The 21,266-nt window shown below is 43.8% G+C and overlaps 1 protein-coding gene across 1 annotated transcript in view; it reads left to right on the forward strand.

Annotated features, from left to right (window-relative positions):
- LOC114449113 (dolichyl-diphosphooligosaccharide--protein glycosyltransferase subunit STT3B-like) overlaps positions 1-20,614 on the forward strand; it is a 48,200-nt gene extending 27,586 nt beyond the window's left edge. The window contains exons 2-16 of the mRNA XM_028426480.1: positions 1,487-1,595; positions 2,171-2,458; positions 3,813-3,878; positions 5,377-5,476; positions 9,857-9,955; positions 10,926-11,072; positions 13,081-13,129; positions 13,826-13,980; positions 16,600-16,811; positions 17,659-17,846; positions 18,353-18,524; positions 19,025-19,198; positions 19,313-19,426; positions 19,515-19,724; positions 19,853-20,614. Coding sequence (XP_028282281.1) covers positions 1,487-1,595; positions 2,171-2,458; positions 3,813-3,878; positions 5,377-5,476; positions 9,857-9,955; positions 10,926-11,072; positions 13,081-13,129; positions 13,826-13,980; positions 16,600-16,811; positions 17,659-17,846; positions 18,353-18,524; positions 19,025-19,198; positions 19,313-19,426; positions 19,515-19,724; positions 19,853-19,933 — 2,164 coding nt within the window. The 3' untranslated portion in view covers positions 19,934-20,614. The remainder of the gene's footprint in view (positions 1-1,486; positions 1,596-2,170; positions 2,459-3,812; positions 3,879-5,376; positions 5,477-9,856; positions 9,956-10,925; positions 11,073-13,080; positions 13,130-13,825; positions 13,981-16,599; positions 16,812-17,658; positions 17,847-18,352; positions 18,525-19,024; positions 19,199-19,312; positions 19,427-19,514; positions 19,725-19,852) is intronic.
- The last annotated feature ends 652 nt before the right edge of the window (positions 20,615-21,266 follow it).

Below are 21,266 nucleotides of genomic sequence, written 5' to 3' on the forward strand. Positions count from 1 at the left end.
TTTGTATTGAGCACTTTAATACTCGTGGAAAAGCTCAGGGGACAGGCAAACTAACTGCTGTGTGTCAGCAGCACAGACTCTGTTTGAAAGCTGGGGGCTAGATGCAGGATTTGTACAATAGCAGCACTCTATCTACCAGGCCTGTCTAATTATAGACAAGGCTGTACTCGGATTGTTGCTGTGCTGTTGTAAACAACAGGCAGACAGAGGGCTGAAGAAGAATACGAAGGAAGAGAATAAAAAGGTAACTGTGAGGAAAACTCTGGAAACCAACGATCACAATCAAACCTTGAGTCTGTGATGTTGTCAGTGGAGATTGCAGTGAGTCTGTAGGGGAGTAAAGTTTCTGCCAGTTTCCCGGCAAGCTTTCAATTAGCTCTAATTGGTGCGTCCGCAGATTACCACATTTCTCCTTCCTGTACTCAAATCCGCAAACAGACTGTCATGTGTTTATGATCTCACCGCAGTTTGGGCCTGATGCAGGACAAACCTCTGCTGGTGCATCTCCAGAACTATCAAAGTATTAACCCTATAAGGTCCAAGTCAGACATGTATCATGAAAAAATGTGATAACTGATTATTTAATCTGCAATATGTGTGAAAAATATACCTGCATGTCAACCAAAAACTTGCTTAATTTTATAATATGACTGCTGTCTGCAAATGATGTGTACAGAATCTTTAGTTTTTCACAGAATCCTTTCATCAGAAGCAGTTTATTTTTTGGTGATTTTTAATTACGATTTGAAGAATGAAGAATAAGATTTGATTAGAAATTGTCGAGTTTGGTGCACTCAATCAGAAGGTTCAAAATCAGTTTTTCCTTTTTTTTCTCTCTGAAGGGTCTTGGGGGTTAATTAGCAGTATGAATGTTGTGTTATTCTCACATCAACAATGAGATAAACATGAGGCATTGCCTGTGTTGATGTGAAGAGTATCTCTCCTCTTTTCCTTGGCCTCCCTGTTTGTCTGCAAAGTTATTCTTTTAAGTTTACCTCTGTAAGTTTGAATTTTTCTTCCCATGCTGTGACTTTGTTGTGACTTCAGTGCTACCATCTGTTTTCACAGCTAAGACACTGAAGTTTCTTGTTGAACTGTTTCAGTGCTGTAACTTTTTAAATGCTCCAAGTTTGCTAGATGTAAAGTTTTCACTACTGTGTTACTGCTCTTGAAACATTTCACTGATGTTTGTCTAGCTCAGCTACAGTAACTGGGGCCTTTACTCAGGTCAGTTACATTAAGACACATCAGTGCGACTGTTTTATCAAAAAGTACTAAACTAAGGTTGCGTTGGTTTTATTCTTTAGCTGCATAAGAAGTGCAGTAAATAAATGAGCCAGTAGAAGCAAAGTATGGAGACTTTGTGGAAGCTTCAGAACGTCTTTCATCTTCCCACAGAGCTCACAAAGTAATAATGATTATGTGCATTTTTACTTGCTGCAGATGCTCCCTGTGTGACAACCCTCTCTCCCTCTGAATCCTCCAGGTTCAACTATAGGTCGACTCACCACCTCACTACCAACGGCTTCTTCGAGTTCCTCAACTGGTTCGATGAACGAGCATGGTATCCTCTTGGAAGGATAGTCGGGGGCACAGTAAGTATGATGCTCTGTGTGGAGTGAGTTAGAAGTGAATGACTCAGATGGTTAGAGAGACAACTGCCTGCACTTTGGGCGACAGCTCCACCCTTTCTTTGTCCTTATGAATCTTCATCAGCTCACTTTCAGCTACGCACTTAAACGCACACTCACACTTAATAAGCATGGCTGGATAGTTAAACAGCTCCGGGGGGAATCGGGGCGATGGTAGGGAGCGCTCGTACAACACACACAGAGAGTATATCTGTCTTCATAACAGCTAAAGGACAGATAGACGGGGGTCACTTTTAACACGTCATTACACTACAGCTCATCTCCGAGCGCCTGTTCTGTATATTTATACCCTCTCTGTATGGGCTGTGGGCTAATCTGTTCCCCTGAGTGCACTTTCACATTAGCTGACAAAACTGTACTTTAAATATCTCGCCTTCGCATCCTGACACTGCAAAAAAAAAAAAAAAGACAAAACAAGAAGCCTGTTGGTAATAAATAAATGTGTTGCTTGTCTGCAGAGGATCATTTCTGCACCCACACCTACATCTACACCTTTCTTCTTCTTCTTCTTCTTCCAGGTGTACCCAGGCCTCATGGTCACAGCAGGCCTGATCCACTATGTGCTTAACCTGCTCCACATTACCGTCCACATCCGGGACGTGTGCGTGTTCCTGGCTCCTGTGTTTAGTGGCCTAACCTCCATTTCCACCTTCCTGCTGACGAGGGAGCTGTGGAACCAGGGGGCGGGGCTGCTGGCGGCCTGCTTCATTGCCATCGTCCCAGGGTACATCTCCCGCTCCGTGGCCGGCTCCTTTGACAACGAAGGCATCGCTATCTTCGCTCTGCAGTTCACCTACTACCTCTGGGTACGTCCATACATACTTTAGTAGTCCTTCCATTATGCAGCTATTTTTAACATTTCAACCGGCTGCTCCATGGGGTGTGGAAGAAAATGCAATGGCTGCAATGCAAAAAAATATTTCTACATCAACAACAAATCAAACGAATCCACAGTGTTTTCACCCAACTTGTCCCGACCTCATGCTCTAATTTTTCTTTCTCTTCGTTATTGAGCCAGACGTGGTCGGGGGTTGTTTTCACACAGTCAGTGGCAGTTGACAAATCTGTCCCTTCAAAGTCACAGTAGCGGCAGTAGTGGTTGCTAGGAGCAGTTAACTAAGAAATTGGCCAATTTTGCACATGTCATTGCTGTTAGTCGACCAAAAACAAGCTCTGTGCTGCAGCTGCATTGATCTCTGCTACACTAGTTGCTGGGTTTGCACTGTTTTCTCCAGATCTGGCACACAAAGATCAAAAGTCCTTTCTTTCTTGGCTTGCCTACAAAGCTGTGATTGGCACGCTTGGTGTGGCGATACAGCTGTTAATAAGCTAGAATGGAGCAATAAGCCTGGGAGATGATGTAGAGATTTTACTGTCCCTTAGCTCTACAGCGGCTGTGTAAGCTCTCTGATAGCCAGTGCACACCAAACAAGAGACACAATGAACACTAGCCAGAAGACTATTAAGATTCGTCCAAATAACGTGTTACATAAAATATTGTTTTTCCTCATTGGAGCTGTTAAAGCCAGTGGGTGTTCATGTAGGCGTTTCCCTTTAACCAGTAATCTGAGCATCTGTCAGCTGATAATTCATCACACTGGTCCTCAGTGGTTTGTCCACTGCATTTAAAGCATACCTTAGAGGTTTAAGAAGAGGTCTACCAGAGTGCTGATGAAGCCCTGAAGTCACCGCGGTGGTATGGACAGACGGGGAATAGTATAGTACAGGTCTGATGTCTGTTCCCTGGCTTTAATAATTGTATCGTGAATCTATGTGATTTACATCACTTGTTATCGGATCAGCCTAAAACACAGATTAATAATCTAGTGAAAGGATTCTCATTGGCTCAGCTTTTCCATCTACTATCAATAGCAGCAGCTCCAACCTGTACCTTTGTTAAGTCGGTACTCGTTAGCCATGTTACGCCCTTGCTAGCATTTGCTGTGCTGTGAGCTGGGGAAGGTAAAGATGTGTAGGACACAGCGCTCTGCTTTGTGTAGGTCATTAAAGAGGGAAGCGGGATGAATAATTCAGACAGACGTGTTGGGCGAGCTGCAAAGTCCTCAAGGAAAAAACAGTGAACAGAGCAGCTCGGCCTAATGGAGGCTGTTGATGTGGATTTGACTGTATGTTGTTAATGCTCTCTTGTGTAAACTGCAGGTGAAGTCGGTGAAGACGGGATCAGTCTTCTGGACCATCGGATGCTGCCTCTCCTACTTCTACATGGTGAGAACATTTGGCCTGTTTCTTAGCGAGAATCCTGATTTTTAAATCACTCCTACCTCAGCCAGTAGTTGGAAGCACTGCAGAGGTGTCCTGACCTTGTAAGGACACATTAGGTACCTATATATAATATAGTCTATTGTTTATCTGTACACACACCTTCTTCTCTGTGGTATAACATTGAAGAAATTCATCACAATGATTTGGATCTTTCTGAAGATAACGGCCATCAGACAGAGATACATGTATAAGTATAGCTTTTCTTAAACTATAACTAAAGACATGAGCTCCTCATGCTTTAGATATGGAGCTGTTTTCATTTTTAGATAAGCACATGAGCTGTAGAAAGCCTGCAGCTGAATTTTTGTCATGTGACTCCTGGTCGCACATGAGTCGGGCATAGCAGTACACAATTCTTTTAGTGTTTTTATAGAATCTTGTTAATTTTAAGAACTAGATTTCAAATCAAATGTTCTTGATTAAACTATCAGCTTCTTGTTAATTTGGTTATTTTAGGTACAGAACCGTCACACATGATGCATTCAAAGTCTGTTGTAAAGTTCATGGACAAAAGATTCTTTCAACTTTAGAGTTTGTGTCTGTGATGACGTTTAATGGCTAATAGGAGTTATCACATAGAATAATGGATAATTTTAGTGCTTCACATCATGCTCTTCTCAGAGTGGTCCTCCTCCTTGCTGTTAAGAGTCTCTCTCTGTAGTCCAAGGGTCAAGCGTGATTCAAACTTGATACAGGCCCTGCAGAAACAGTAAAACAGTGAAGGCTGTGTCAGATCCTCAGAATGACATGTTGCAGGTTAGGATGTCCATCCAACATTGTTGCACTCAAACCACTGGGAGCCATTTTCATCAGGCAAACACAAAAACAGTCTTTTTTGCCGAACCTTTCCCAGTTTCCCCACCTATCACTCAGCCAAGAGTGTTTCCTGGCAGCTGCTCACTGCCTGGCAGTTACATGACAAATCAGCACAAAGCTGGAAAAGTCAGTGCATATGTGTGTGTCTGCTGTTTAGAACATGTGTAGGCATGTGTGCATATTTGTGTGTGTGTGTGTGTGTGTGAGGGGACCAACAACAACATCTGAATGCTGCAGCTCAGAAGAATTTCACAGCATTCAGGTGGGCTGTGCAGCTTAGCGTCCCCCTTCCATTCTTCTTATTGCAACACATCTCATTATGGAAGCCTGTGTGTTGTGAATAGGAAAGAAAGAAAACACAGCCACCCTTCAGTTGCCAGCCTACAGGGATTCGTGGGCTGGTTATTTTGCAGCTGAAAGTGTTGCACAGATACAGCAGGGATCAAAATCCCACCATGACAAGAAACTAACTGTGTCTGGGTTTGTTTATTTGTGCGTTCGTACATCTGTGTGCAGGGGAGCATGCACAATTCAGATTGTTCCACCCCTCCATTAAAGAGGCTGTAACAGCAAAAGCTTGGAATTAATTTCAAATGGTCTCATTAAATCTTGTTGTGTTTGACAGGTTTCAGCGTGGGGCGGCTACGTGTTCATCATCAACCTTATTCCTCTGCACGTGTTCGTCCTGCTGCTCATGCAGCGCTTCAGCAGGAGAGTCTACATAGGTGAGACACAACCTTCAATGTTCAGAATAATTCAAGGGCACAAGCAGATGAAGTGGAAGAGGTGCATTTGTGCTCATTTGGCATTCAAGGTAGCACACGAAGGATAAACAGACAACACAAAGGCCGAGGTAATTGAACATTTAGCAGCCACACATGCTGTATTTTCCCCTTCAAAGCCACACAGATGTAGAGATACCACACACAGTAGCTTGTTTTTCTTTGCCTTGTATAAACAGTCTTACTGATAATTAACACCATCCATTAGCAGCTGATGTTCTATCAGTTTATACAAATCCCCCAGAGAAGAGCAGAACAGCTCTGTGATAAAAGTAAGGGAGCTGGAAAGTGGAAATGCAGGCAGGGGGAAAAAAAAAGATTAAAGCTGTCTTCCATTCAAAGAGCTCAGCTCTTCACACACTGAACTCGCCTCACTGATCATGAATCATGCCTGACCCCTGCCTCACAGCTTCCTCCTAACACAGCATCACCATCGTCATTGTTTCTGATCCAAACCAATAACCCATACGTACCAACCCCGGCACAGAATAAGCAGGTTGAAGTAATGACATGTCAGCACTTGAAAAGCAGACAACAGGTGAGATTAACTTGGCAGGCAATCTGTGAAGTGTGGATTCAAAGGGAAGCCGTACAGAGATGAGACGGGACGACTGGTAGCGTCTGCATCCTCCAATAGGATTATTGGCAAAATTAATAATTCAACATCAGACTTCCTCCCTCGGTCTCCTGCATCCTTCATCCTCCTCCACCCCACGACACTCCTCCCCCTCACCTCCTGTGTCTGTCTCTCCTAAGACCAGCACCGTACACTCTGCCTGCAGCAACAAAGTAATTGAGTTAGCTCAAAGTTGTAATAGCTCACTGCCTTCTGTGATGCATGCCATGCGCTGGGATTTGAAGTCCAGTGTGTAACCTGCCGTCACACACCGCAACACTCGCACTCCATCTTCCCTGTCTTATAAAGCAGGAATACTGTAATGAAATCCAATTGAAATTTCATTATCAGCACTGTGTCCTTTTGTAGCAGCAGTATCACAAACTCTCCTGATAGATTCCTTTACTCCCTAACATGCTGCTGCTGGTTCCTGGTACCAGCCTCGGCCGTCACATCGCTCAGTGTCTATAGAGCGTAGGTACCACGTGCTCCCAGCTGGGATACTTCAACAGAGCGACACCAGGCTCATTAGTTACAGAACTGCTCTCCTAGGCAGCCGGCAGCAGCACTAAGTGATTGGATTAGATTTTATGAGAGATTTTTCAAGAAGAACACACACATTTATCATGTTTTAGATTGCATACTGTGCACCAACCTGTGCGTCTTTGGGTGGTTGCCAAAGACGAAGATGCACACAGGCTAGGCCAAGTTTTCAGCAGAAGTACTGATCTGATGTGGATTGTTGTGCTTGCAGAAATACTCCCCATTGTGTCTTTGTTTTGTGTTATTTGGCCACAGAGTGAAACTACTTTCAGAAATCACTGAGTATATCTTATTCTTTAATGTGCCTTTTCACACAGGGAGAGGAGGTGGGTTGGCTGGATCAGGGATTTTGCTGAAGGGCTGGAATCTCAGCCCACTGCCTGAAAAACATGCTTAATTTATATTCCATTTGTTTCCTAATTAAGTACAGACATAAGGCGTATCAACTGAAAAACCAGCTCCACTGGGCACAACTGTCTGTTACTATGGCTTATCTAAAATATTGTGTTGTAGAGGTGTGTTTTCAGCTGCAGTGTGTCTTATGTTCTTGCTCTTCTGCAACTGTATATTGACAGCCAGGCAGAACCAGCAGTGTGTTGGGATGCATAGATATATATATAGAGAGAGATGAAGGACATGGGGGAAGACGAAGCAGACAGCCTGGACTTTTGCACGCAGTGCTTCTGTTAAGTTATTTATAAACTCAGAAAGTTTTTTGACCTGACCTGCTCAAAACTATGTTTCAAACTGACACTATGACTTGGTCCTCTTAGCTGATTGCTGATAGAATAGAAGCAGATTTTGTTTCACCAGGCAGGCAGACGGCTACTACGCTAGCAGTTGTTTGAGGCTGTTTTTAAAGCTAAAATTGGCCAATTTCTCCATGACTTACATGACCTGACTACAAAAGTAAAACTAGCAGCTAGCCTAATAAGAGCATAAGAGCATTATAATAATATAATTTCAGTGGTGGTATTATTATTTCGAATGCAGTAGATATTCCTAACTGTACAAGGAATTATGCTGCTTTTACTCAAATCATTGTAACAACAGGTATTTGACCTACAATGTCAATGGACCACAGAATTGCATCAATTATCTGTCACGTTGTCAGTTTAACAAAGGATTTCTAACTCAGTTTGGTCACATCAGATTGTACCAGAGGGCTGATGGATCCTAGAATTAATTGAACACAGCAGTTTGTGGAACAGGCTGGGTCAGCAGCAGCAGCAGTGTTTATTTCCATTCCCCGCCTCAGTAAGGCTTCTTTAATAATGTTTCCATCATTAGAAGACAGCCACACAGGAGCAGTGTGATCCAATCGGGGACTAAACAGCCGTTTGATTTGCTGTTACACGTACATAAAACTGTTTGCTGGCCGTCGTGAGTCGAGATCCACCTAGAAGGCTGCAGGGGAAGGGGAATAAAAAAACAGATTCTGATTAAAGAGCTAAATATTTCATCTTTCTCTTTGTTCCCACCACTCAGATCAAGGATTATTAAAAATATTTTCTTTCTCGCTCTATAACAGACCAGCAGGTTTTTTTTTTTTTTTCCACAGCAAGCCACACATCTTTTGGTGCATAATAATGATGTCAACTTGTGAAGGCAGCAGTAGGGGCTCGAGGTTTGATTCTCTGCCCAAACACAAATTGGCAAAGACTCCTCACCACTCCCTATTCCCTTCAGTGTAATCTGGTGAGGCTTCAGCCTTACAAATTAATCTGAAGGATGGCAATGAGTGGGGAATGGAGTCCCTGTTCTTGTTATAGAGTAGAGACTATATTGTCACTAAAATGGAACAATAAATCTGCTTGAATGCACCAGCAGGAAACCGAATATTTGAGAGAAAAGCCGGTCTCTGTGTTCGACCTCTTTGTTTCCTGCATGAGTCAGAATGAATGGTCAATAATATGAGTCAATGCAGAGCTACAGCTACAGTACAGACACACAGCTAATGATACTGTTTCTCCTCCAGAACGGCTTCACATGTAGTGCACGTGTCTGACCGTGTCTGTAGCTCGGAGGCCGCTGTCTGCGGCGCGGCGGCGCTGCTCGACCAGCAGCGCTCATTTAGAGGCCTTTGTTATTGAAGCTCGGTTTCAGTGTTTGCGACCCCCGAGGGCTTGTTTGAAATGGTTTTCAGGTTTAGTCTGCGCATTCACAGCAAGCCCGTTGTCTGGTTGTGCTGCAGACTCCCAAGTGTGTAAATTGTTTGAACTCTGAAGTTTAATCGCTCTTAGACTGTCAGTCATGATTTAGGCTGGAAAGGCTGTTTGTTCTTGTGTAGAGCGTCAAGGACTTTCTGAGTTTGTGTGTGTTTGCCACAGTCTTAGAATCACTAACAATGTCTTCGTGTGCACCGTCTTTCTCGGCTCTATTACCTTTTGGAAATTTCAATGAGATTGTTATTGATATGTTGACACACAAACACACAATAGATCAAGATTTATCAATAGAATGCTGGAGGGATCTCATTTCTTTCCTATGTTTGTCGGCCAATTGTCACATATAATTGAATATTATTAGAATAAAAATGCTACTCTAACAGTAAGAAACAGAAAAATGTGTGTGTGTTGAGGACTTGGTGAGTGGCAGCAGGACGATGCATGTGCGTAGAGCTTGGGTGATGTCTTTAAGATATATCAACATTGACAGTAACTTCATATTTGTCCTCTCATTGTCCATCTTAGTGCTGCCCCGGTAAAAACCTCAGGACAAAGAGTGATGTGCTACAGCCTTACATTAAACAAAGTCCATAATAAGTAAAACTTTAAGTGAGCGATCAGGATCTAATGACACATTTTGCAGTTCAGAACTGTACCTGAGTGATCACTATGTTTAGTGAACATTGAATCATCATCTGTGATGATGTTTTATTCCTGTTTACTTGCAGATAACAACACACAGACACACCCTCATTTAGCTTAATCTCAATTTATTGCTGACATTTAGACAAAATTAATAAAAAGGAGGCTGGATCTGGATACCACAATTGAAAACCGGATATCAACCTGATTAAAAAATACATCAACTAACCACGTCCCCCACGTCTTTTTGTTGGTATTGTTCAGACAATAGACTGAGCATCATTTTAGTTTATGTCTATGTGAGTGTTTTCTAATGAATATACTGATTTATGTTTTGTTTTTTTGTTCCTGCAGCCTACAGCACCTTCTACATCATCGGCCTGATCCTCTCCATGCAGATTCCCTTTGTGGGCTTTCAGCCAATCAGGACCAGCGAACACATGGCCGCAGCAGGTCAGTAAACAATCACCTAGGGTAAGAGTGGAGCATCAGAAGCCTGGAAATTGTCTCTACTGCAGCGTATTCAGTGCAAAGCGTTCTTTTTTTGTTATGCAAAAATCAGCATTCAGCTCACACTGCAGATGAAAATACAAAGGATCTTTTAAAATGTCCAATCAAGCTCACATCACTGTCGGTGTGTGTGTGTCTGTGTGTGTCAGCCCTGGAGCCAGAATGTGTCATGATGATGATGAGTTAATCTTGGGCCACTCACCTGTGCCAGTAAACCATTGAGGACAATGGAAGTGCAGTGGATATAAAGACAGATGCAGCCTCACTACGCTCAAGAGATGCTTTTAATTATTCAGGCCCACACACACCGAAATACACAAGAGCAAGTGAATGTGACGCCTCTAATTGTTGCTTAATGCTCATTTCCATGGAAAAATTATTTCGTATTTAAATCTGATGACTGATTTACTGTACATTAGCAATGCAACAGAAACAATGACGGCGCTGTTATCAGCTGTTAGTGATTTATTTGATGCAACAAATTATTGATGTAATTACATAATAATAATAATGCATTGGTCTTATATTGCGCTTTTCTGCTCTGTTGGGCAGGCACTCAAAGCGCTTACATTGAGATGCATTATTCTTTCACACCACATTCACACAGTGGCAGTGGTAAGCTACCCAGTGATAGCCACAGCTCCCCAGGGGGAGACTGACGGAGACGTGGCTGCCAAGGTGCGCCTACGGCCTCTCCGACCACCACCGATTCATTCATATGCATTCATACACCAGTGAGTGCACTGGAGGCAATGCGGGTAAAGTGCCTTGCCCAAGGACACACAACAATGACTAGGGAGGACCGCCAACCTTCCGGTTATTGGACAACCTTGCTCTACTACTGAGCCACTGCTGCCACATTATTGTAGGTGAATGTCAGATCTTAACTCTGCACTTGTCTGTGCCTCTGCAGGTGTGTTTGTGCTGCTTCAGGTCTATGCCTTCCTGCAGTACCTGAAGGACAGACTGACCAGACAGGAGTTCCAGACCCTGTTCTTCCTGGGAGTCTCCCTGGCTGCTGGATTGGTTTTCCTCTCTGTCATTTATCTGACATACACAGGTTAGTTGTCTGTTGTGTTTTTTTTTTTTGCCTTCATGTAATATCCTGTTAAACAGTACAGCGCTATTATTAGAAAGCAAATAGAGGAAAAAAAGGAGGTTGCGATAGCGATGTGCCTGATCCTGAACCATTACTGTGACACAGATAATAGCTTCATATGGACAAGCTGTAATCGGGATGTAAATGAACAGGCTGGTTAGTCAGCTACAAACACACCGAGCAACAGAGGTGAAAGGTTTAAACACTGTTTTCACACATGAGAAATGTTATTTGTAATTCTTCTCTGTGTTGTTGAAATGCACTGCATTACACAAGGAGCTGCTCTTAAACCCACTCACACAGGCATAAAAGGGGGTGGACAAAATAATAGAAACACACATTTACACTTGAATCAGCAGCACCTTTATGAATGAGGTGTTAGCAACAGAAAACAACAAATATATTTTCAGTTTTCTGTTCTATGTAAAATGCACCACAAGGCACATTATCAGTCTCAGGCATTTAGAGTTAACACCTCCAACGAGCAGCAGCAGAAGATTCGCTGATGACTGAGGACTACATCAATCAGGATTAGCAGTGTGCTAGCATGTAATGGGCTAAAATGACCTATTTTCAATTAATTACTGATATCTAATCAATACTGTTGAAGCCAGAAAATACATAAAATGTGAGGGGGTTAGTTTCAGTGATGACTGTTAAGCTGGATCCATACTCCGTAATCCAGACGTTAAGCCCACAAAATGACGTCATTTTTTATCTTGGACCACCCGTTGTGCAGCGATCTCGTGCACAGGGTCCGGGCAGAACTTTTTCTCTCAAGGCTGTGCGTCAACCATGCTGTGATTGGTCGGAATTTATTGTGGGCGTGATGAATGTGGAGAAGCCAAGAGCTTCTTCAGATGCAGCTGGCAAACAGCTCCTGGAAGGAGAAACACGGAGCACAGAGGAGAGCGTCTGTCCAAAAGGTGGCGATAAAAACTAATCCCAGTATTGATCACGGCGTTACAGCGGCTCGCGCACATTAAACACCAGGAGACGGGATGTATTATTGCAGACAGTCATCCACACGTTCACAGAATTAAACTCACACAGACCAGAGGTCTGCTACAGTCAGCTGCACTGATCTTCGATCTATTGTGATGCTGTGCGCCCTCTTCCCTGAACATTATCAGCTCGTTAGGCCAGGTAACCACGACTGTGCTCACAATTTACAATACAACTGCATTGTCAACCTTTTGTGTGTGACGCGCACTGCGTAGGAGGGCCGTATGAGGAGTTCTGCACACACACGTCTCGCGGAGTATGGTACCTCCGTGCCGAAAAGAACTTTTTTTTTCACTCTTACCACCCGTGGAGCGAGTTCTCTGTTCTCTGTTCTCTGTTCTCGCGGAGTCCGATATCTTATATTCTGCTGTGTCTGGATATCTTGAGTTGGCTGGATGAGTTGCATTGTGGGTAGTGTAGGCTTTAAGAAGGAAGGAGAATATTAACACATATTTACTCCTTTTTGGAACTTTTTTTACGCTGTGCTCTCTTACTTTGTGCCTAAAATGGCCTAAATTCTTCATATTGTTGTGTCTATGCATTAGAAGTGACACCTGAATACTTTAACGAGTCTGCTCGGGGTAATTAGAAGCCTCTTCTAAGGCTATAGAGACTCTTCCAGTTAAAGCAATAGGTGGTTTATGAGGAGAAGCAGCCGTACAGTTACAGCTCACATCTATTATCTGTATATGAAAGGACCACCTGCCGGCTCTCTAACGGCGCTGATTAGTTTCCGTGTTCTCATTTATCACTGCACCGCGCATATCAGAGAGTAATTATGTGATCGATACATGCGCGAAGAACGTCGCAAACCAATTACTTGTTCCACCGATGCGTGACAGAATACACTGATCACTGACAGTCCACCGCCGTGTGTGTGTGTGTGTGTGCGCATGGGTCCATTTAATTGTTTCAATGCACTTGTGAGTACATTCCATATGATGTGTGTGTGTTTCACCTTCAGGGTACATTGCTCCATGGAGTGGGCGCTTCTACTCCCTCTGGGATACGGGGTAAGTCCTCAGAATTGATGTGTTGTAGTTTTGCCCTGAATTGAGTGTGAGTGTGTGTGTGTGTGTTACTAATAATTTTACCTGTAAAAGTGGCATCAAAAGTTTTATTCCGCCTTGTCCACTTCCTGATTTACGATAAAGTTTGAAGTCATTCATGTGTTTAATTAACGATCAAAGAGTTTATGACTCCTTCTAGTGCTGAGGAGCAAAAATCTGCTTTTTATTTTTTGGTTGGATCTGACGGACAAATCACACACACATCAAGTATTACAGCTCTGCTGCCTTCGCCTCCTCCCAGCTGCCAGAATGTTTTGTTTTTTTTTATGGTCAGTCAGCCCTGTCAGTCCGCCCCATCATAAAATCCCGAACAGATAATGCTCCGCTTCTCCTCTCCCTGATCAGGGCTCACAGAGAACTGGCAGACTGCAGCATCAGCTGTAAAACTGTAAAGCTCTCATGGTGCGTTAGTGCACATATATCTGTGTTTGTGCACATGTCTGAGTGATTTTAGTTTATTTATTTTTTTATGAAGGAAGTTGGTTTTTGCTGCAGTGCAGTAAAAGAAGTAATGGGGTCATACTGACACAGCCGAACTTGATTCTGTCTGTTAAAGCCCTCACGTTTTGGCTCATTCTCAGGCAGTGATTTGCTCCGTTCTGATGGTTTGACATGAACTTCTACCTCTGTCCTCCACAGCTATGCTAAGATCCACATTCCCATCATAGCATCAGTATCTGAGCACCAGCCCACCACCTGGGTGTCTTTCTTCTTTGACCTACACATCCTCGTCTGCACCTTCCCAGCAGGCCTCTGGTTCTGCATAAAGAACATCAATGATGAGCGCGTCTTTGGTAAGCATCGAATAAATACTTTTGTTTTTTATGATCCATACTTCTTAGTATGTTGAAGCTGTTTTAGGGAAGAGTTGAAATGTCTGTTTGGTTTTGTCCATCCTGTTAAAAAAAAGAGCTGAGAAGGACAAATATTGGGGCAGTCTCTGGTGATACGCCACATCCTGTTAACTTGTAGCTGTGCAGCTTGGCTTTCAGGTACGTAGAGTAAAAAATTGATTTGACAGCCTTTGCAGCCGCTACATTCAGATTCAGAGACTATGAAGCTTTTGTTACAGATGCTAATAACAAAGAAGATGGCGATTTTTAGTGAAGTGAAGACCACTTACAGTCAGTTCCTAGTACCATGAATATCAGCTTTTTAGCCAATTTATCTTTTAAAAACTGCTCTGTTGACAGGCATTTAAAAACGAACACAGCAGCAGAGCCAAAGCACACAGGAGCCATTTAAATTAAGGAACGATTGGGGGAAAAAAAGTAAAATTGCAAAAAATATGGTTGTGGAGAGAAGGCAGGAATGAGAAAGACGATAAAGAAATCAGATAAAGTAAATAAAATACAGAATAACTGGGCAGATAATTAAGGATTCAACAATTAAAACCATTTGTTTTCTTAAAAAATGTCTTTGAAAGAAGCTGCTGAATCTCTCTTCTTCTTTCTTGACCACCAAAACCTTTCTCTCATGAGGGCTGCTAAGTGGAACAAGCAGAATCAGAATTACTTTATTTATCCCTGAGGGGAAATTCTTTTTTGTTACAGACAATAGAAATCAAAGATAATTTGAAATATGAAATTGAAATATATATAATAAATATCTAAATACCTAGATAGCATTTAAATCCCTGAGGTGTTTCTAAAGAACATATACTGTATAAAAACCTTTACATAGTAAAGAGTGACTGTTACAGTTCAGAGTTCAGTAGTTTGATTGAGACAGGCAGGAATGACTTCCTGTGTCTCTCAGTGGTGCATCATGGGAGTCTGTTGCTGAACAAGCTCCTGTAGCTGGTCAGCACAGTGTGGAGCGGGTGAGAGGGACAGTCCAGTATAGTCTTTATTTTGGACCACGTCCTCCTCTGACACACCTCTGTCAGAGGGTCCAGGTCCTCTCCCACAACATGGCCGCCTTCCTGATGAGTCTGTTGATGTCCCTCCCCCTCAGACTGCTGCCCCAGCAGACAACAGCATACATGATGGCACTGGCCACCACAGACTCATAGAACATCCTCAGCGTCGTCCTGCAGATGCTGAAGGACCTCAGCTGCCTCAGAAAGTAGAGGCCACTCTGGCCCTTCCTGTAAACGGTGTCCAGGTTTTTCCTCCAGTCCAGTTTGTAGTCCAAGTACATTTGTACTCCTCCACCACCTCCACACTGACCCCTTTGATGCTGGTAGGGGTCACTGGAGCCTTTGTTTTATTAGTATTCTGAAGCTGCGAAGTTCTAATACTAACTCTCATAACATATACATCATGTATCGTGTCTCGTCTCGTCTGCCCCTGACTGAGTGCTGATGTATTTATTTATTTATTTTTTGTACCAAACTGGGGAAAAAAAATCTAATTTCATGCCTTGCTTTGTGTTTAAACAAGAAAATAATCAAAATAAGACCGCCTGCTTTATATTAGGCAGTGAATTAATTCTGTGTGAATTATTTTGGGTTAATCACAGTAATTGAAAAATGCTTGACCTGCTCATGAAAATCATTTTCTCTCTGTCTCTGCTAAGTGAGAATTAATGGCATTCACCATTTCTATTTTTATTATTTATCTCATGTTCTTCAGGCCCTGCAATGGCCCCGAAATCACACCGTCTCCATCCCGACACACATCACAGACGTTATGATTATTTAAAAAGCCTTTTTTAGCATGCAGACGCAGGAGCCAGTGCAGAGAGTCAAGATCTATGTGTTGTTTTAGTCATCTCACTCCTTTGGACACGGTGTGCTCCATACTGTTCAATAAAGCAGCAAGGTTATAAGAAAAAAAAGCAGCCAGAGAGAGGAGAGAACATGGTCGTCTCATATCTGCTTCCTCACAGCAGATTTCTGTCGTTTCTGTCTGTCCCACAACCTCAATAACTCGTTCATTTGATGATATATCATGTGATTATTCCTGTGTTTGCACAAGCTTCTCCTCATGTGACCAGTGCTGATCCTACCAGGACATCCTGATAGATATCAGTTCTCAGACTTCACAGTCAGAGAAGAAGCCAATTAGTGTTACTGAGCAAATTCCTAATTACTGATTGATTTATTTGAATCGAATCCAGCTTGTTTTGTTTGGTAGATTCTGATGCTTTATTTATTTCAGCTTTTTTTTTTCTCTCTCTCTCCACCTGTTGCATCTTAATCACTACACAAAGTCTTTGATCTCTTTTTTTGGCTCCATGAATAAAACTACAGGAGTGTTCTTTGGGTTTGTCTGATGGTCTGATGTTCCTCTGGCTTTCTGACACTTTGATTAAAACAAAGGGAAAAGGAGCATTAATGTCATTGCACCTGTAATATGACCTGACAGTATTAAATGAAACTGAATTAATTAAAATGAAGCCTGTGGTCACTGCTAACCTCCCCCTCTCTCTCCCTCTCTCTCCCACTCTCCCTCTCTCTCTGTCACCAGTGGCCCTGTATGCGATCAGTGCCGTGTATTTTGCGGGCGTGATGGTGCGTTTGATGCTGACTCTGACTCCGGTGGTGTGCATGCTGTCGGCCGTGGCCTTCTCCAGCGTCTTCGAACACTACCTGGGCGACGACATGAAGCGACAGAGCCCGCCTGCAGAGGACAGCAGCGACGAGGACGACAGGAAGAACGCAGGCAACCTCTACGACAAGGTCAGGGGTCATCAGAGTGAGACGTGTCGCCATTTTGCTATCTCTATCTTAACTGATCTGTTCTGAAGTAACACAAAACATCACTGTAGTCTATTGATTAAGCGTTTTAGTGCCTTTTAGCTTCTTGTTTCGGTTTGACATTTGCATTTTCATGTGTCACTCGGATCATTATTCGTCTCAATCATACCTGTATGTGCTGGTGTTGCTCCTCTCCTGTGTCTGTAGCTTTAAACGAGCTGCTTTAGGCCAAACACCTTCCTGTTGTATTTACAGCAGAAGAGCCAGCCAGTGTGGCTGGTGATGCACACATAGGATGGGACATGCAAATGTGATTAGCTTGTTTAGACACACTTCCAAAAGAGATGCCTCGAGGATTCATGCTGATTAAAAACACACGACAAATGATTGTTGTACTTGTAAACACAGCCTGCTTCACTAATAACTTAGTGTTGTGCCTTTAAGGTGGCAGGTATTAAACAGCTCCGTACCACAGCAGCATGAACTGACAGTGTTTTATTCTGGTTTCTGTGATAAAACATAAACCATGAATCTGTTAACACCCCCTTGCTCCTCCTCCTCCTCCTTCCAAATGCCACTGGTGTCCAATCATTTTTTTTAATCCTTTTGCTGCTTTTCTTCCAAATCGATACGCTGGGAATAATGTATCACCAACCGATCACAGGTCTGTTGAATGTGGCACCGTAAAACAGCTCCGGCAGTCAATTGTCTGTTGTGGGAACGATTAACAGAGCTCCAGTGCATTAACAGCTCATTTTTTACAGAGTACCTTGTATAAACACTTCCTCTACAACCCCCGCCACCCCCCACCCCCTCTCTCTCACTGTAGGCCGGGAAGGTACGCAAACACGTGTCGGAGCAGGAGAAGGCGGAGGAGGGTCTGGGTCCCAACATCAAGTCCATAGTCACCATGCTGATGCTGATGCTGCTCATGATGTTCGCTGTCCACTGCACTTGGGTCACCAGCAACGCCTACTCCAGCCCCAGTGTAGTGCTGGCATCATACAACCATGACGGGTGAGAAGTGTGGACGGAAACTTCACCTAAGCTGCTGACGGCCATTCATCCATATTACAGGAATGCAGCTGTAGATCTAGTAGAATCAATCAAAATAGATCAGCAGGGCACGGACGTGGTGTCCAAATACTTTTGGTCACATAGTGTGTGTGTGTGTGTGTGAGTCTCAGCTGTGACACAGTGGACCTGTGGTGTTTGCGGTGCCCGTGGCGGTGAAAAAATGACGTGTAAAAAATTCAGCAGTTCCAGAAGCGATGTTCTGTCCTCGCTTTTCAACAGAATGACTTTCTGCTGTGTCTGTGTCGCTTTCAATACTGTGAGCTTTTGTGGATTAGAAGACCACTGGACACAGATGCAGTTTGTGCCTGCCTACCAGATGGGTTTGCAAACAGTGTAAATCCTTCAGAAGCTCCCTGCTACACACACACACACACACACACACACACTCACACACACACAAGCACAACAATTTCTGACTTTGATGCGTCTCTACCTGTCTCTAACAGCTCACGTAACATCCTGGACGACTTCAGAGAGGCTTACTATTGGCTGAGACAGAACACAGACGAGCACGCCAGAGTGATGTCATGGTGGGACTACGGCTACCAGATAGCGGGCATGGCTAACAGGACCACGCTAGTCGACAACAACACGTGGAACAACAGTCATATAGCACTGGTGAGAGCAGCTCAGCGTTGTCTGTTGTCTCTTTATAAAACGATTCAATCTGTAGTCTGGGTGTTTTGCTCCACCTTGTGGTGATAGCTGTGTATTACTTCAGTGTTCAGTTCTGATCAGATATCCACCGATTCAGATTTGCACAATTATTAATGATATGTACATTGAATCAGGCTTGAATGTCACTTCAGTGTGTTTCTGTCCTCAAATATTTGAGTTGCTTCGGTCTGGAAACGTGAACACAGCCTTAGTATCATGTTAGAGCCCGCCTCCTGACCTCCACGTCTCTTCTATCAGACTAATCGTTCATAGTAATCGTATAGTCATTAGACCCTCACAGTACATTTACTGTGACGATGTCTGGAGATGGAACGTTCCATCTCCAGACATCGTCACAGTAAATGTACTCTGTTCCAGAAACAGTGCAGCACGGTGTTAAAGAGAGATCTGGCGTGTTGTGGTTCAGCCCGTCAGTAATCGGTGTGTGTGTGTCTCCACAGGTGGGCAAAGCCATGTCGTCCAATGAGACGGCAGCCTATGAAATCATGAGGTCGCTGGACGTGGATTACGTCCTGATCATTTTTGGAGGGGTGATCGGCTACTCAGGCGATGACATCAACAAGTTCCTGTGGATGGTGCGCATCGCAGAGGGGGAGCACCCCAGGGACATCAGGGTGAGAGAGACACACACACACACACTCATTATATGGACTGATTAGAAAAGCATGGATCAAAGTGTGTCTGTCTCTTTTATTTTTTGATTTGTGTTCTTTCTCTTCTGCTCCCAGGAAAGTGACTACTTCACCCCACAGGGAGAGTTCAGAGTGGACAAAGCAGGCTCCCCCACTCTGCTCAACTGCCTTATGTACAAAATGTCTTACTACCGCTTTGGAGAGATGCAGGTACATACGAATATTTTAACAATTTAGCCAGCGGAGAGAATCCTGAGGTTACATTAGAATAACTTCACCTGTTTACATTCCCATTAAGTTGGACTTCCGGACACCGCCAGGCTTCGACCGGACGCGCAACGCTGAGATCGGCAACAAAGACATCAAGCTGAAGCACCTGGAGGAAGCCTTCACATCAGAGCACTGGCTGGTCAGGATTTATAAGGTCAAAAAGTTGGAGAACAGGAGCCGTGTGGAGCACAAGCTGCGAAGCACCGACAGCACCAAGCAGAAGTACACTTCCAAAAAGGTGAGCGGGCTTCGTCCGGAAGCGAGGCAGCACTGGCATGCTCACAGCCGGAGGAGGGGTTGATACACACACACACACTGATGTGACCCTGTGCTGATTATTTTAATTTGTCGTGTTCCCCTCTGCAGACAGCCAAGAGGAAGCGGGGATACGTCAAGAACAAGCTGTCCCTCAAGAAGGGCAAGAAACTGACCAAGAAATCTTTATAGGACGTCCACCACCATCAGAGGCAGACTGTGGACAGGGGAGAGGAGAAAAATCTTACACACAGAACTTTGAAAAAAAAAAATTTGCAGCAACAGTAAAAAAAATCCACCAATCAAGATGAAACCGGAGGTTCTCCAGAGCGCCCTCACCAGGCTGGAAACGTCACCACCAACTAGGAATCCGCAGAAGCCCCAGCTGTGAAAGGTTGAGGAGACGAGACAGAGGACGGGAGGCGTCGCCTTTAACGACGTCGTCCCTCCCACCACCGGTTTTAATCTGAGGAACTGTGACTTCGGACTCGCTTTTCTTTTTTGTACTTGGAACGTGTCGTGAGAGTGACGGGAACGGGAGAACGTGAGAGATCAGTGTTTGAGGCCGCTCTATGCATCGCATCGTTCACACAGATACAGTAGATCAACCATTCTGCCGTGTCTCAGAGTCAGAGCTAAAACCCCAAGCTGTTAATAAATATTCTGTCACACTGCTGCACATTCTTTTAGAATAATTCCTGTTTGTTACACGTTATTTTCACAGAGGCGGAGACACCCGGTCAGACAGGCTGCAAAAGTTTTGCTTTAAAATAGTTTGTTTGCAGCCTTTCTGATCCGCTTGTGTCTCACCAGTTATTTTGGTGGCTTTGAACTTGAAAATAACACAGAAATAAACCAGAATTATCCTTAAAATGTCGTTTCTGTGCAGAGGCAGGAGCTGCAGCTCAACATATCTCTGTGGGGAAGCCATGCTGCTGAGAAGCAAGGCCTACTTTATCTGTTCATGATAGTCCCCTGTAGGCTGAGGGCCACTGTTACAAATCACCACCACTTCTCTGTTAAGATCCAATGGTTGCAATCACAGGCTGTGTTGTCATTAAAAAGCCATTTTAAGAGCAGCTTCAATTGCTGCAAACAATGTGAAGGGGGGGGCGGCAGCAGCAGCAGTCAGTCAGCTGTTCGTCCCCGCGGCTTGAGTCCCTTTTTCCATCTCCTGTCTCATGCTGCACTCTAGATACCCGACTGCACCTTCCTCTGCAGGATCACACACACACTCTCTGCCCTACGAGCTGTCAACTGCAGCCGCTAACGCTTCTTTGTAATTGGCCGGATCCTGCCCCCATCTCTTTTATAATTTGCCTCCTCTGTAAACCAAACCTTTCTTAATTTAATCCGCTTTTTTTCCAAGAAATCCTAAAGAAACTGACTTTGAATCCGTTATGAGTTTTTTTTTTTCCAGATGAACACCAGTGTGAGAAAATCCAGGTGGAGAGAGGACAGCTTAGGCCTTAAACTAAAGAGATAAAAAGAAAAATCATATCGTTTTCAAAGCTGCAGTCAGCAG

Source organism: Parambassis ranga, chromosome 16, assembly GCF_900634625.1.
Source record: "Parambassis ranga chromosome 16, fParRan2.1, whole genome shotgun sequence".
Taxonomy (NCBI): domain Eukaryota; kingdom Metazoa; phylum Chordata; class Actinopteri; family Ambassidae; genus Parambassis; species Parambassis ranga.